Genomic DNA, 17500 nt, shown 5'->3' with positions numbered 1-17500 from the left:
TCTTGGGTCAAAATTAGCTCTCTCCACTGTCTACAACACAGCATGATCGCATGTGCATGGACAGGATCCGACTGCGATGCAGCTCTCCTGGAAGGAAGCAAAGTTCTCCTGTCGCCAATGCCATCGCTTGTCAGTGTCACTCAAGAAAAAATAAATTTCAATTTCAGAAGCTACGAATTCAACGCATTCCAGTCTGCCTCCACCAAGACTACTACAGGGCATCTGATTTGACAAGGTATATCAGTAGGACTTGGAAAAGTCACAGTAACAGTTAACAGTTTGCAAGATCACTAGCCATTACAACAAGTATCAGAACATCAAAACAAACCTCGTGTACAATCCACAATTTCACATTCAACCCATCGATCTACAAAATAGGTTCCCTTTCCCGCCAGCTGGACATGCATGCATGCATGCTCTCACCAGGCCGGGATCCCCCCCGGGAGTCGTCAAACGCCGGTACTTGGCGACTCCCTGGCTCTCACTTGTCAGCCAGCTCACACGTCTTGTCGTGCACGCGCAGACGTCCAGCACACACGCGTGTCGAAATGTGTTTTTTGCCGCGAAAGTCGGTAAAAATTAAGTGAGGGTCCCTTTAGTCCTTCGCTACGAGAAATCTTGCGCCATCTTCTCCATAGCAACCTAGTAGATGCTGGGCACACGGCTGTCAAGAAGCGGCAACTTAGAAAGATGGCGTCGGTTCGAGATGGCATGGTAACCGCGCACGTGCCGTGGCCCGTGACTTGCTCATGTATGCACGCAAATGCAAGTCACAAACTCACAAAGATCGTCTTTGCATTTGGAGAAAATATCTTCGACTCTCTTTGGAGGTTTGCGAGGTTTGCCTAATCTTTACTTGATTGCGATGCCGGTATGTCCTCTCAATAATTAGAACAAAGAGAGCTGATGATCGCTTCATTACTGAGAAGAAGTAACAATCAACTCTCCTCATGTCCTCAGTGCCAAAGGCAGACGACTGCAATTCCACAACGCTCATTTCACGATGATGGAAACAATAATCGTGTACTAGTACACACTTGGACCATTTGGTCATCCCTATTCTAGCCGCTAGTCCGTCCAGCAAGCAGATATTGACTATTACGATAAGTACAACTGCGTGAACGAGGGCTCACCCAGCAAATTCAATTCAAGACGTGACTCCAGTCAAGAAATAGGGTCTTACTCGAGAACTTCACAAATACAGGTCAAGGCACCCCACAAAACTGATAGATGGCACGAACGAAAGACAAATAGGCTAGACAAAGTGTACCAAGTGATTGAAAACAGCAGATCTACCAAATAAGACAGCTACATGTGCCTAAACAACAATTCCCATACAGTAGAGAGTAGTATCAGGCAGAATGAAAGCCTTGGAAGTGCACAAATACAGCCACGACCGCCACAAAAATTGGACGACCGCCACAAAAAAATTCTCATTGCTCTACCTCCTTGAAGGGTGAAAGTTACCAGTTATCCTATAGCGATGTCAGTTTATGCCTGTTGGAACCCCCCACAGCCCGCACGAAATACCTTTCAAATAATTCCAGGATGCAATTGCAGCTCCAGACAGGAGGAAGAAGAACACCGTGAAAAATAACGGCAACGATGCCCAAACTCTCGGGAAACGGCTGAAGTCTTCCTGAAGATGTTAACATTGAATAGCCATCGATTACCAGCGTGGTTTGGTGACTTTAGAACTGTTTTGAGACTTAGAACGAAGCGATATCTCAAATTTGATGGAATTGTTACCTGTCAAATGCGTGGGCGAGCAGGCCAGCTGACTGGTTATGCATGAACATGCATGACCATGCATTGGTTTTTCATGGTTCACGTGCAGAAAACTAAGTTGCCGCGATCCAAGTGCAGCTAACAGCCGTGGGCAGGGAGTCGTCAAATATATTATGGTATTTGACGACTCCCTGATGCTGGGCCATATATGGCGCATGCATGGCAGGCCAGGCCCTGCATGCAGTGCGCGCGTGCGCAACAATTACATAACAGACATATGCAGATCTGCAGACTGCAGAGTAGTGCTGACCCGAATTTGCCAGCTGAATCTCGATATTTTGCGGCATAATTTTGCTCGTGCATCGTCGAAATTTTGCTTTCATTTTGCTAGGCTAGGCCACTCGATATTTTGCTCCCTTTTTGCTCCAAAATTTGTGTCACGTGTGAGAAAACTGACCGAAAGTGGGTTACGTGTTGGCAAAAATGAGAAAAAGTGAGTCACGTGTTGGTAAAATTGTGCCGAAATGAGTCATGTGCACCGTATATGTGTAAAATCTCCCAATTCCCAGCCAACACACCGATATTTTGCTCCATTTTGCCAGCAAATTCCCTTTCAAAATTCTTCGATATTTTGCTAGAAGAATTGCTAGCAAATTCGGGTCAGCACTACTGCAGAGCAGGAGGCCTCTCGAGGCCGGGGGAAACTCCCTGCATATAAGCGCATGCAAGCGAGTAGCCTAGCCTCGTCAAGCTGCTCGACGCAACCGCGATGAGACGCGCGACCGCTTCCTGAAATGTTGTACGTAGAGTCTCAGAAGCCGGGAAGCTGTTCCTATTTATTTGCTTCAGTCTACTTCAAAAGCTGCAGTTCTCTCCTCTCTTCAGTTTTGGACCTTTTAGTTTCTGCCTTCTACATCGTAGCATTTTTCTAATAGTCCTGCATTCCGTACACCACCATGTGGAAAGCAACAACGGGCCACAACAAGTCACTTCAAATCGAGGCGGATGATGACGATTGGGACACTGATGCTGACTTCGTCAATGATGTGTCAGAGAAGGAGCAGCGATGGGGTTCAAAGGCCATCGAGGGCTCCGGTCGCCAAGAGGCCTTCAGCATGGATAAGCTCCGAGGTGGTGTAGTAAACGATCATGCCGAGAAGACCAAAGAAGCCACTCCAAACTTCGCAGCCGGCTATGGTGGTAAATATGGTGTTCAGGCCGATCGGATGGACAAATCGGCTGTTGGTCACGATTATGCAGGAAAGACGGAAGCTCACGCTTCGACCAAGGACATGAAACAAGGTTTCGGTGGCAAATATGGTGTGCAGAAAGACCGAATGGACAAATCCGCTATGGGCCACGATTACGAAGGCAAGACAGAAGCTCACGCGTCCACCAAGGATATGAAGCAAGGCTTCGGTGGTAAGTTTGGTGTTCAAACGGATCGTATGGACAAGTCTGCAGTTGGCCATGACTACAAAGGCCAGACAGAGGCCCATGCGTCCACTAAGGATATGAAGCATGGATTTGGCGGAAAGTATGGTGTACAGACAGATCGTGTTGATAAGTCTGCTGTAGGGTATGATTCCATGGAAGCTACTCAGGGCACATCGTACAAGAAAGCTGAAATCGTTGGCAGTGGTGGCGCGTCCAGTGCCCGCAGTAAGTTTGAATCCATGGCCAAGTCCGACAACAAACCGCCCAAACCGTCCGCTGGCAAACCTGCCCCGGTCAAGCGAGGATCGGCAACTGGCAGCATTGCCAGCCGTTTCGAGAACATGTCGCAGACGGACAAGGCCGATGAAGAGAGACAGCGCAAACAAGAGGAGCGGCGGCGTGAGATTGCTGAGAGCCGTGCTGCGGCAGACAAGCAGCGCAAGGAACAAGAGGCAAGGCGGCAAGTCGAGGAAGAGCAGCGTCGTGCGGAAGAAGAGCAACGGCGACAGGAGCAAATGGCAGCTGCGGCAGAGCAAGAAGAAGAGGAGAGACGGCGAATGCAAGAACAGTGGGAGCGGGAGGAAGAGCAGCGCCGTGTCCAGCAACAGGAAGAAGAAGACCGTCGTGTTTGGCAACAGGAGGAAGAAGAGCAGAGGCGCCTTGCTGAGGAGGAGCGCTATGCACAGGAACAAGCTGAGGAGGAGCGCTATGCACAGGAACAAGCTGAGGAGGAGCGCTATGCACGGGAACAAGCTGAGGCTGAGCAACAACAATACCAGGAGTCGGCTGAGGCTGAGTATCAGCAGGAGGAAGGGGAGGCCGACGGCGGTGAAGTTGAAGGCGAAGGCTTCTCTTGCACAGCTGTCTATGATTATCAGGCCGGAGATGTCGACGAGATCAGCTTTGACCCCGGTGAGATCATCACCAACTGTGTTGTGGTTGATGATGGCTGGTGGCAGGGCAGCTGTCGAGGCCACTACGGCTTGTTCCCGGCCAACTATGTAGAGGCAAACGAGTAAATGTCTGCGACGTCTACAAACTCCCCAATCACGCTACTAGAAACATTCACATGATAGAGTTAAATCAGTAACCCCCGCCCCGCAGCCCGTCCTAGCATTCTATTTGAATTTTCCTACACATGACCTCCGGCGTCGTGTGAAGAAGCACTGACGTCATCCCTAGGCAGCGGCTTTCTCAGCGCGGCCGGGCGATATATCGTGCCCAGCTCAGCGTCCTGTGTGTGCGCTAGTCCTAGTAATGCAGCCCAGTGATCCTGTAGTTACTCGCTTTACTCTCCTACTTCCCGAATGCAAGACCTGTGCATTCAAGTGGAGAATATTTTTTTAATTGTCGTATAAATATTTCAATTACCGTTATCCTTCGAGTCGATAGTACTCTACCTGCCGTCTTCCACCCTCTCCCTGCGCTGCCGTTGTACTGTTCGTTTACTCTGTGTTGTTGTTAGTTTTCTTGCCACACATTGCTTTGCTATCCTTTTTCATGATGAAAATGCTCTGGTCCAGGAACTTGCAGGAAGGCTATCTTTTATAGTGTGACATCTCTGCCTCGGTGTCGAGTGGGCTTGCATTCTTTTCTCCGCATTTGTGTTGGTGTGTCCCGTATGGTGCGCTGGTACTGGTGTGATCATTGCCGTCATTTCCAATCTGGAAGACGTGCGTCTATTCCGCACAAGAGTTGCATGGCTGTCTGTTGCACTTGTCCTTCAGGCTTCTTCTCATTCTTGCCGCAGTCCTTGGACTCCATTTGATTCTCCTGGGTGGCTATCAACTACTATGGCTACATGTAGTGCGTACATGGTGTGTGTGTCTGGGAGTACATCAATATCAGTTCGAGTACTGAACTGAGCAATACTATTACTGTATGACAGGTTATTTTCGGTGTAACTTTGATTTCGGTAGATAAAACAGGCACCTACCTAAATTTAGATTACACCTAAATGGCACAATCGTATGTGAAGGGAATGTTGGTCACTCAATTCTAAGTTACACCTGAAACCCATCAAGTCCCTGACACCGAAATTCTAATACCCCTAAATTTACATGTTTTACAGTATGCACATTTCCTTGGGCCTGGGGTTTATGCATAAAACATGGCCGCCACCTTCCTTACAGGGGCAACTTGTCCCATATTTAGCAGGTACAGCCAGTTGTAGTACATTCAGTGGGTGTGATCGTACTCAGTTTATGACCTTTGTCAGTTTGATACAGGATTAACCGATTGGTATGACAGTGTGTACCGTTTTAGTTTTTTTTCATGAAGAATTGTGCTGCCCTTACAATTAACTTAATGATCAATGCTAGCGAGAGTTGACACACCCCAATTCAGCAAAGAGCAAAGCTCAAACAAACATCCATAGATGACAAGGACACGTGTACCATTACACACGACTATGATCACACTTCAGCAATCAACAATGCATGGAACGCACAGGACAGGCAGCCAGTGCCTACCAGGCAAGCGCTAGGTGGAAAAGAGCCAAAAAAAGGAGAGAAAATCTCTCAAGGCGATATGTCACCAAGAAAGTACATGCACTTGGCTTGGGCAAGTTGGGGCGGTGCACACGTAGATACATAAACAAACAAACACACACACACACACACACACACACAAATATACAAACACACAACAACAACCAGAAGAAGACGAAAAGAAAACAATGCACATACTTTTGAAGTATACAGTTGTACACAGCACACCAGGTTGTCTCGCTCGGGAGCACGTAAAAACAAGTCCAAGTAACTGTTAGGTTGTTAGCAGGAAAACACAAGCATAATAGCATCATAATGTGAGTGAATTGGCATGTGTGCATTCAGGGTGCTAGCAATCCCAACAATCGAACAAACCCACACAACTGGGGCGAAAACAATCAACAGATGTGCGCCGTGTGAGATGGAGAGTTAAAAAACCTTTTCAAAAATCTGAAGCATGTCTAACTACACGTGTTGGTCACCACTCGCGACACGGATGATGAGCAGAATCCGCGAGAGGAGAGCGAGAGCATGGCAGAACACGGCGATGCGGCTGACGTGGCATGCAGAAGTGCGAGCCGCATACGGTCGACACTTGCGCCGTTGCTCGGTGGTGTCGGTAGCGGGCAGCTGTGTGACAACAGGCCGCGCTGCTGCATACACAGAACATTCATCGGCGCGCGCTCCCGTTGGAGACCGGAGCCAAAGTTAAAATCTCGCCGCCGTTGCACAGATCTCGACGAGGTAAAGCACAGTCCCGCCGAGCACACGGGCTACACTAGTTCCAGCATACGCCAAGAGCAAACATGCTCGAATTGACTTGAGGGGCACACACACAGCAGGCAGACACAGCTCGGCCGTGCGTGTGTTCAGTGGAAGCGGGTCAGTTCCTCTACGAACTTATTCAGATAGTCGACTGTGACTGGAACTGTGCGGTCTGGGCCTTCACTTCTCTGTCAGCAAGAAATGGTGCAAAACACACAACACAAACAAGAAACATGGCATTACTTGCATGCCTGATGTGTAGCTACACGATCATATTCTTTGCACTCTCCGAGTCTCCTCCAGCACCCACTAGTAAGAGTTGGGTGTGCCCACGCACACGCACGCACGCACGCACGCACGCACACACACACACACACACACACAAACACACATATGTCACATAGCCTTTGCTGATGACCCAGACCCAAACGCAAAACCAATCACTCACCTGCAACCCTGATGCAACTTCTTCCATCTTGTGTGTCGGAAGGTCCAGGAAACTTTCAATGAGATCTCCGTCAATGAAGCCGAACATAGGCTCGCGACGGCCGGATGACGCAAATGATCGGAACGTGCGGGCCAGACCAGGTTAAGGTAAGCAACAGCTGTAGAGCTCGATGATAAACCTACAACGCTACATATACATGGTTGGCTGCAAGCCTACTCGCCCATGTAGCGAGCACCGGGAATCTGACACAACAGAGAGTCAGTTAACTACATTACTAATAAATAACATGAAACAAACTATCCGATACCACTCGCTCCTTGACTTTCCTATGTTCTGCCTCACCTAGCCCATGCCATTGATATCGCACACTTCCCACACAGCACGATAGGACAACACACAATCATTGTCTCTTGGATTTATCTTTCCAGCCAGGTCACTGACGATGGACACAACTTTCGTGCTTCAATCGGCATTCCTCAGCTCTTTAAGGGCAGCAGGTAACACTATATCTGATCCGATAGTCCACAAGTTATAAAACAAGACCAGTTGTAAGAGCATACATGCACATAACTTCAGTGCAGAAGCAAGACATAAAGGCACATAGACATATTTGCGTGGGAAAGAGGATATTCGGCAAATGGTATGTTGCCCACAGTGGTTATTACGGCTGCCAGTTTGTTTTGCAGTTCCTGCAGGAATTCGAACGTCTCCTTCTTCAATGTAATGATAACACCTGTGGAGAGACGGACGGAGAGAGAGGGAGAGAGGGAGAGAGAGAGGGAGAGAGAGAGAGAGAGAGAGAGAGAGAGAGAGAGCTCCTTCCAAATATGTACCACAGAATATTGTGGGCGCATTATGCCACCATGCGTGTCTCTCCTGGCCACAATCAATTCATATTCGTTAGATTGAATTTGGAAATTAGGGAGGTTCCGGAGTACGATTTTTCGTGCCAAAATCCGTGGAGGCGCTACGGATATTTTATACGTCGTTTTCGAGCAGTGAAAAGTTCCGGGGTACGGAACTTATGTGTTTGCCGTCATTGCCTAGGTTACGATCGCAAACACGTCACATTCCCGCGCTATGCTTTTTTATTTTGAAAATTTGTACCGAAATCAAAAACTTCCCGCGGAAAATCGATGTTTCTCGTACCAAATTTGTACGCGAAAAATCTTTATGCACCCGATGACGCAAAATCTCCATACGAAACATGGTTCGTATGAAAGCCAGTCCACACGGATTCTCCGTGCCGAAAAATCGTATGGAGCACGCCTGGAAAAAATCCGTAGCGCCCATACGGATTTTGGCACGGAAAATCGTACCCGGAACCTCTCTATCGTAATGAAAAAGGAGAGGAACATAAGTTTACCAGTTTATTTTTCATTGCTATCAGGTTCGGCCTCATTTCCTCTGTGTGCGCTGATGAGTCCACAAAGTACGAAACAGTTCTGTCCGCAGACTGAGTAAGTTTACAGCTAGGGGCCGTCTGTGAATATCGCACTTTTTCACCAAACGGATTATTTTATTTTAGTTTGGACCCAACCCCTCCCTCCCTCCCTCCCCCTCAGAACGTAAAAAAATGTTGACGTAATACATGCAAAAGTCGCAAGTGTGTCACTGCTCCTATGGCCGTGTGCATGTATCAATGTTTTCTGAAACGAAATTGGTCAACCCCCTCCCACCCAATAATGAAATTAGTTCGTTTTGTGAAAAAACTTCGGTATTCGTGGACGACCCCTTATCCGTTTTGCCCAACACTAACGGTTATAAGCAGGATAATGGCGAGTCAGAATGTGCAACAATTAACACAAAACTGACTGTTGTCATACTGACATTCAACGACCTGATGCTAAGCTGCATCAAGTCTGGAATGCGCAAAACCAACAGGCTTCCAATGTGGAAGGTTCTAACTTCTGAGCCATGAAATAACGTAAGAAAGGGGAAGATGAGCGCACTCCAGACAAAAACAAGCTAAACATCACAGCAAACCCATGACAAGATGATGGCAAAGGACCACGGCACACTTCGGAAACGCTCACAACATATGGTCGTCTTAAATTTAAAAAAATCCTTGACTCCCCATCCGGGTCTAATTTGGACACTGAAGGAAATATTTATGGTGCAAAATTCCATGGATAGATTGGTAACTATGAATGATGGCGTAAAAGCGAAGGAATTGCAGCATGTCTTACCGACAGAGCCAGACACAGTGCCAAAAAGCACAGAGCTGAGTCGCAGCTTTGACTCGTTATCTTTCATCGTCAAAGAACCTGAATACATGCAAATACACTCGCACACATGCACGTGTATACGCGCAAGCGCACATGCACACACATACACACACACACACACACACACACACACACACACACAAAACGTGTGTGCACACACGCATGAGCGCGCGTGCACACACACACAACACACACAAACACACAAACGGCCTAAATTCAATCACTATCCAGACATTATATTTCTGAATTTACGGACGGCCTCTTTATAATACGTCATTTGAGATGAATCATCGAGATTCAAGATCCACAAATACAGTGTTGCACGGAATCAATACGATCTGTGGCATCAGTTGTTACTGTATTTTTTACTTCAAGATGATGTAAACAAGAAATCACACTGTCCTGTACCCACATGCGAAGTTGCATACTCTTGTGTACGTAAAAGCACCGACCATGTCTGAACACATTGACATGATCACTAATGTGTACGTGAATGCACCTACCGTGTCTGAACACATTGACATGATCACTGATGTATACGTGAATGCACCTACCGTGTCTGAACACATTGACACGATCACTGATGTGTACGTGAATGCACCTACTGTGTCTGAACACATTGACATGATCACTAATGTGTACGTGAATGCACCTACCGTGTCTGAACACATTGAGATGATCACTAATGTGTACGTGAATGCACCCACCGTGTCTGAACACATTGACATGATCACTGATGTGTACGTGAATGCACCTACCGTGTCTGAACACATTGACATGATCACTGATGTGGAAACGTCCGGTCACACTGAGTCGTCGCAGCTCATCGTCACTTGTTGCAGAGCTGCATTGTAAAGCAAGTGTACCCACACACCCACATGCACCCACCCCCACCCCCACACACACGCACGCACGCACACGCACGCACGCACACACGCACGCACGCACACACACACACACACACACACACACACACACACACACACACCAAGCACAAATACACATACCCATTTGCCAAGGCATGGAATGACATTTAGAGCACAAGAAAATTTCAGTTTTCAAAACCTCACACTGCACACTAAAAAAACTAATATGATTGTCTTAGAAAGTCCTAGCATGTGGCTTTACAGGACATGTGATCTGTTATAACTTCAATAAAATCTGGCTCAATGGAAGAAAAAAACACTCCACGACAATGAGCAGATATATGTCCACTATACAGAATGCAAACTGACACTGTTTAAAGTTTTACTCAAAGTCACCATCGCTTGATTCCACAGAGCACGATGGGCCAGAACTGACCAGTTGATGGAAGTCACAATCTTTGTTTCCAGGGGAAGTAATCATGGTAATACAATACAGGAATACACAACGCAGTCAGGGTTTTACCACCTATACACACTGACCTGTCTCGCATCACTGTGAATAAGTTGCCGTACTCTTCAGCACCAATGAACGAATCGTAATCCAGAATGTCAATGGCATATACCCAGTTAGTTTGAAAGTCGGATGCAACCTGCAGGAACACACACACACACACACACACCATTGGACCATTGGACGCCCATCGCCGGAGGCGATGATAGCGATGCTACAGCAGAAGCCATACCAGCTTGTGCTGGGATTGCACCATTCAACAGCTTGCAAGGCTGAAGAATTGACCGCCACTATTCAGCCTGGTCTACACCACACAGCTATGAAGTGGCTTTTTCTGGCCAGTGAATCCCTACTTTTTGGTCTTTTTCATTTTTTTCACGCACACACATCACACCACATACTCCGACATCCACACGCACACACCCATGTGCACATATGCACACACGCACATATACACATATGCACACACACACACACACACACACACACACACACACACACACACACACACACACACACACACACACACACACACACACACACACGCACACACGCACGCACACACGTGTTCGCTGAGTAGAGAAAACGCTCTCGTCGCTGTATTGTCGCTCGTTTCATCCCCGTTGGGTCCTAGCTGCACTCCCGGCCTATGGTGTTTATGTATTCCATGTACTAGTACTGGGTACATATTAAAATAGAGTTACGAGCAATGTTTATTGCGGGAATAAACTGACTATTGTGCGGCCACAACTTAACTCTACGCAACGTTGCATTGTCCAAGAGCACACACGCCAGCACATGCGTTGCAGTTATCCTTCCTTTGACGCGGCATCATAGATTTGGAGCATGCACTCCAGATCGGGCCTGGTGCGGCGATAACTTATTTGAGTATTCTCCCATCACCCCCCCCCCCCCCCCCCCCCCCACACACACACATACACAGACCATACACAGACCATACACAGACCATACCATACCATACCCACACACCCACCCACACCCACACCCACACCCACACACCCACACCCACACACCCACACCCACACAGCCTCTAATGGACACGGATTGTTGCTCGGCCAGCAGCCATTACACGATTATGTACAATGTATGTACTTGAAGTATTAGGACTGTACACATCGGACAGCCAAGCTATCTACACACAACTGCATATGCTGATTATGCTCTAATGCACTAGTCATTCTACCATGCATTGACGGGCATGCCAGCAACGCACACACACGCACACACACACTACCTGGTAGATCTACAGTCTACATGGCTGCACTGGCCAACTCAAGTCCTGCATTGCGCATTTTCTTCTTCTTCTTTTTTTGCGAGTCCCAGCCATTCCGGATACTAGTTGTTGAACGTCTGGATAATCGATATTTGGACAATCTATGCTCAGACTACTGTAATAAGTATGTCCATTGAACTTTCAAACATCCAGTCAGCGAAGAGATGAATGGACGGCTAAAATGGGCACTACGAAATACGAATGGGGGCCAGAGCTACTCAACCCCCCCCCCCCCCAAAGCTCCACAGTGCTGATATGCAAAAGCAATATACATGTAGAATGATATGAACCTACCACTTCCAGTGTGCCCTCCACCTTGTACTGCAGCAATGAAAGCGATCTCATCAAGTCACCACACTGAGCACAACAACAACGACACCGACGACAAGAACAAGAACAAGAACAAGAACAAGCTCTCAGCTCGATTCTACACGAGTGCAAAGTTGCAAACGCGTACACAAAACCCGGCACGCTGAACTGCCGTGATGCGCAGGTACACACAAGAGCGCATTCACCATGGGAACGTCTGTGCAGTGACAGTATTTCACTGTCAAACTGGGTTGGATTACAGTATTTCACTGTCAAACTGGGTTGGATTACAGTATTTCACTGTCAAACACTGTCAAACTGGATTGGATTACAGTATTTCACTGTCAAACTGGGTTGGATTACAGTACTTCATTGTCAAACTGGGTTGGATTACAGTATTTCACAGTCAAACTGGGCTGGATTACAGTATTTCACTGTCAAACTGGGTTGGATTACAGTACTTCACTGTCAAACTGGGTTGGATTACAGTATTTCACTGTCAAACCGGGTTGGATTACAGTATTTCACTGTCAAACTGGATTGGATTACAGTATTTCACTGTCAAACTGGGTTGGATTACAGTATTTCACTGTCAAACTGGGTTGGATTACAGTATTTCACTGTCAAACTGGGTTGGATTACAGTATTTCACTGTCAAACTGGGTTGGATTAGCCAGTATACACCGGGTCATACAACGGCGACTCACTTCATGCACAGAATGAAATTCACATGCCACCACCACCAGCAGCATGACCACCACCACCAGCAGCACCAGCAGCACCACCAGCAGCATGACCACCACCACCAGCAGCACCAGCAGCACCACCAGCAGCACCACCCGCAGCAGCACCAGCAGCAGCAGCGCCACCAGCACCAGAAGCAGCAGCACCAGCAGCAGCAGCACCACCAGCAGCACCACCAGCAGCACCACCACCACCAGCAGCAGCAGCAGCAGCAGCAGCACTAGCAGCAGCAGCACCGGGGGAACGAGTGAGCGGGTAGGAGAGAAAACACACGCGTTCTTTAGTCGCCCGATGGCTGCATCAAGCATGAATCGTGAACCTTGGAGTTAAATGGCGATGTGGGGTAATGCAGTGTGTACCTAGTAAGGTACTCAAGTAGCAACAACAAAGTCATGCAAAGAGCACAAGCAGGAGACGAAAGTAGGAAGGGGGATCCCCAGACAATACTCACCAATATAAAGTCACCCTTGACTTTCAAGAAAAGACACATGATGAACTCCTGATGCTGGCACTCGCAGCGAAGTTCCTTGGAGTCCGTCCATTCGTAAACGGCCACCTGAAAAGCCACGGCAACGGCAACAACGGACAGCAGCAATGTTGGCAGCAATGTTGGCAGCAATGCAAAAAATCATGGTTCGCTTGAGACTCAGTTATTAATTAATAAACTTATTATTAATAATAGGTTTGAGGGAAGATGCAAACTTATTCGACTGAGTTTTCAGCATACATAGGAACACCACCACCCTGCACCCTACCACCACCCTGCACCCTACCACCACCCTGCACCCTACCACCACCCTGCACCCTACCTCCACCCTGCACCCTACCACCACCCTGCACCCTACCACCACCCTGCACCCTACCACCACCCTGCACCCTACCACCACCCTGCACCCTACCACCACCCTGCACCCTACCACCACCCTGCACCCAGCGATGCAAAGAAGGAAACTAAAATGACATTGCGCACAGAGATAGATGCTAGGTAAAATACAAATTAGCAATGGAACAAGACTGAAGAATGTTGTTACTCAGAGTTTCATGGCTATCCCCTAATCTTCAGACAACATACTTCAGCCTACCGGATTTCCCCGATTGTAAGTCGCATTCCCATTTTCAGGCTCATGTTTTATCGTTTCAATATGTTCACTTCAGTAGCAAGCCACGCTCGATTGTAAGTCGCAACCCCGTTGGTGGGCCTGGAATATATTGTAAAAAGGCGTGACTTGTATTTGGGGAAATACGGTACTTCGAAGTAGTTCCATTGCTAACTAACTTGTGTTTTGCCTCTGCCCTCATGCTATTGAGCACTTTTGCAAGGGTTTAACAACATAGCCTGCGTAGATACGTAGATAGATACTCAATCTGCGGACAGAACTGTTTCGTCCTTTGTGGACTTATCAGCGCAGCGCAGGGAAAATGAGGCCGAACCTGATAGCAATGAGAAATAAATTTTCCAAAGCCAGATTTGAACCAGGCCCGAACGTACCTTGCCAGAGTGCTCAAACTGATAGATAGATAGATACACAGATGAGTAGAAAGATAGATAGATAGATGAGTAGAAAGATAGATACATAGATGAGTAGAAAGATAGATAGATAGACGAGTAGAAAGAAAGAAAGAAAGAAAGATAGATAGATAGATAGACGAGAAAGAAAGAAAGAAAGAAAGATAGATAGATGAGTAGAAAGATAGATACTACAAGGTACATGATAACGGTCTACATTCCACATGCCACAAGCATACCAATTGAACTACCTGTGCAGACAAACAGACATGCACCCCTCCCCCTCCCCCTCCCCTCCCCCCCCCCCCCCACCCAGGTTCATTGTTAAACACAGGTTACAGCCGTCCCTCTTTAATCCAGCACGTTATAAACCAGCACTTTTCAGTAGCCAAAATGTCCTCTTCCAGCACATTGCAACAGTAGATCAGATTTGTTACTCCAGCACCCTCCCTAATCCAGCAGAATTTCTTTAGCACAAATGGTGCCAGATTATAAAGGGACCACCGTACTGTACACACACTGTACTCTGTACATTGTACTGTACATACGGTCAGTTTCTTGCACAAGCAGCGGCCGCCGGTAAACTTACACAGTTGTTCACAGCCGCCAGTAGCTTTCCATTGAAGTTAGATAGGGAGTAGACTGCACCACCGACCTCCTTCTGTGCCACGGGAAGAAACTTGGCTACACGCAGGCAGGCCAGCAGGTCCAGTAACAGAGGCAACACAAACAATGCCAACGACAGCAGCAGGTCAGTTTCGGAAAAAATAGGGCCAGTACCTCCTCCCGTCAAATCAATATAGAGTGCGGGAGTGAAATGCGCATCAACAAACATCCGAATGTACATGTACATCTGTGCGTGCAGCCAAGAAACCAAGCAGTCACCGGGTACCAGTTAATTCACGAGCCTGTGAACCCCGAGCAGGACCCTCCCTGCAGGTTTGCAACCTGCTATGCACAGGACAGCATGCAAGCTGTGGCAAACAACACAATGTCATGTACAAATCCACGAACTGTTCTTTGTAGATTTAGATAATACTCAGCTGTGGCTTACAATAGGGCACATACAGTGAAATCCACTAATCAAAATTGAACATGAATGTTAGGGGATCAGGCAATGTTTCTCCTGCCGTCAGAAATTCATGTTAGCGGAAATTTCTCCCGCAAGACATGAATTCCGGCGTGACTTTCTTTCGTCTTATCCCAAATTTCGTCTTTTGCGTGTTGTTGTGTTCGTGTCGAGTAGACTCCACTGCACAGGTGCTTGCACAACCAACATAGTACTGTGAACTGCCTAATGTTTGAGACGTAGTCATGTTTGCTAATTTTGCGAGAGAAGAGCATAACGCGGCAAGTATTAACCATCGTGAAATCAAACTTCACCAGTGGGAGTACGTGTGTGACCACAGTGTGGTCTGCAAAAAATTGCCATCGTAAACTCGTTGGTTCTGAGAAAAGTCGCAAACATTTAGTGACGCGAATATTGGGCGGTTTGCAGGACTGTAATTTCCACAGCTTTTCGGTGTACTTTTATTTTCGGTAACTTTCGGTGCATCTCTTTCATACCTAAAATTTCAATCGCTGCATAATCACGGATACGTATCATCCAATAGGGCTTGAAAGTGCTACGTCGTAGCATAGCAACAATTTCAAAACTTCAAAAATTGGATCCACTTGGATCCAGTTTTTGTATGGATCCAAGTACATTCCAAGCGGTATTACTCACAGCAAGGTGATATACAGTCAACTTCGCTAATAACGACTGCGGATATAACGACGATTCGCGAATAACGACCGAATTTCCATGCCCGGAGCAAAGTCCCATCTAACTGTACACATTTTACTTCGGATATAACGACTATCTGAATAACGACAATTCGCGTATAGCGACATGCTTTTAGTGCCCCGAGGTCATATTCACTGCTTGAATAACGACTTTCTGGGCTTTTGACAGCTATTTCAAGTACCTGTCAGTCAAGTACATGTACATGTACAGTCATGTACCTGTCATGCAGAAGTACCAGAACCTATGGTGATGGATATAATGCACACATGCAAGAAAATGCAGCCAAGGGGGGCTTTTCTTCCTTTTTATGTTGGCTTCAAAGTTGTTGGATTTACCAGCACACCTACATGTATATGTATACAATGTACATGTAGTTGTACAAGATTGTACAGTAATCATCATACATGTACATGTCTCTGGCCCTGTAGATGGCTCAAAAAGGCATACTTTTCAATTGATTTCCCTTGCATATTGAATTTTTAGTTCCTTTCAACTGCAATATGAAAATAAAGTACACATTGACATAGAGCAAGAAAAGAGCTTGATTTTGATATGCATGTCATACTATACAAAATATGGGTTCACATACATTCAAATGGGACTTCGGTTATAAGGACACTTCGCGAATAAGGACACTTTTCTGATGCCCCGCCGAATGTCGTTATTGGCGAAGTTGACTGTAGCCGGTGAAATTGACTGGGTTGGCTAATGGGGGTGGGGTGACAACTGGTGGCGAAGAAAAAGTCACACCTGCATACGACATGCGTGGGTTGCTATGCACCCACACACTGAGGCAATAGCAAAGTCACACCTTAGTGGATCCAAAAGTAGAAATCTGATGTGAACTCACTACTTCCTTGTCGTTTTGACGTCATCACTTTCAAGCCCTATAGGGAACTGCTTCTCTGTACTTAAGATTTCTCTTCTGCGACCAATACCATAGTCTTCTGGCCACATACCTAAACATTTCGAGCACCTACATTTGTCAGAAATTGGAGCACGGTACGCTAGCAACACTTGCTTCACTTACAGTCTCTCCATTGGAAGAGATGAATGTAACCTTGCTTCTCCTCTTGATCATCATCTTTCTCAGGAATAGCGGTTCCAACGCAGAAAAACGGTTCCGGTTCGTTTGCGAAGTGGACAACACACAGACTCATCACGTTCTCATTTCGTAGCAGCTCATGTGCGTGAAGGACTGCGGGAAGCAGAGAAATAAATGAACATGCACAGACGGAAATTACACCACTTGATCTCAAGCTACATACTGTTAGGTGTGTGCGTGTGATTAGGGGTGATCTAACTCCCTCCCTCCCTCCCTCCCTCCCCCTCTCTCTCTCTCTCTCTCTCTCTCTCTCTCTCTCTCTCTCTCTCTCTCTCTCTCTCTC

The 17500-nt window shown here is 47.0% G+C and overlaps 2 protein-coding genes across 2 annotated transcripts in view; one reads left to right on the top strand and one right to left on the bottom strand.

Annotated features, from left to right (window-relative positions):
* Positions 1-2550: 2550 nt before the first annotated feature.
* Positions 2551-4953, top strand: LOC135822480 (src substrate cortactin-like). The gene has a single exon (XM_065335253.1). It carries the CDS (start codon positions 2685-2687, stop codon positions 4182-4184), a length of 1500 nt encoding a protein of 499 aa, XP_065191325.1. The 5' UTR covers positions 2551-2684; the 3' UTR covers positions 4185-4953.
* A 586-nt stretch (positions 4954-5539) lies between these two features.
* The window catches only part of LOC135822473 (DNA damage-binding protein 1-like), a 37364-nt gene continuing 25403 nt past the window's right edge, over positions 5540-17500 (bottom strand). The window contains exons 22-31 of the mRNA XM_065335246.1: positions 17143-17310; positions 14916-15010; positions 13271-13375; positions 12061-12123; positions 10502-10611; positions 9854-9939; positions 9057-9134; positions 7498-7600; positions 6868-6991; positions 5540-6607 (exon numbers count right to left, since the gene is read on the bottom strand). Of these exons, the coding sequence (XP_065191318.1) occupies positions 6524-6607; positions 6868-6991; positions 7498-7600; positions 9057-9134; positions 9854-9939; positions 10502-10611; positions 12061-12123; positions 13271-13375; positions 14916-15010; positions 17143-17310 (1016 nt within the window). The 3' untranslated portion in view covers positions 5540-6523. The remainder of the gene's footprint in view (positions 6608-6867; positions 6992-7497; positions 7601-9056; positions 9135-9853; positions 9940-10501; positions 10612-12060; positions 12124-13270; positions 13376-14915; positions 15011-17142; positions 17311-17500) is intronic.

The sequence above is a fragment of the Sycon ciliatum genome, chromosome 8 (genome assembly GCF_964019385.1).
Source record: "Sycon ciliatum chromosome 8, ocSycCili1.1, whole genome shotgun sequence".
NCBI classification, from domain to species: Eukaryota; Metazoa; Porifera; class Calcarea; order Leucosolenida; family Sycettidae; genus Sycon; species Sycon ciliatum.
Note: the sequence above shows the minus strand (reverse complement) of the source record. Positions and strands in the feature narration are given on the sequence as shown.

Bases quoted from the DNA above. Each gene is read 5' to 3' on its own strand.
- LOC135822480 (XM_065335253.1), top strand. From the start codon at position 2,685: ATGTGGAAAGCAACAACGGGCCACAACAAGTCACTTCAAATCGAGGCG.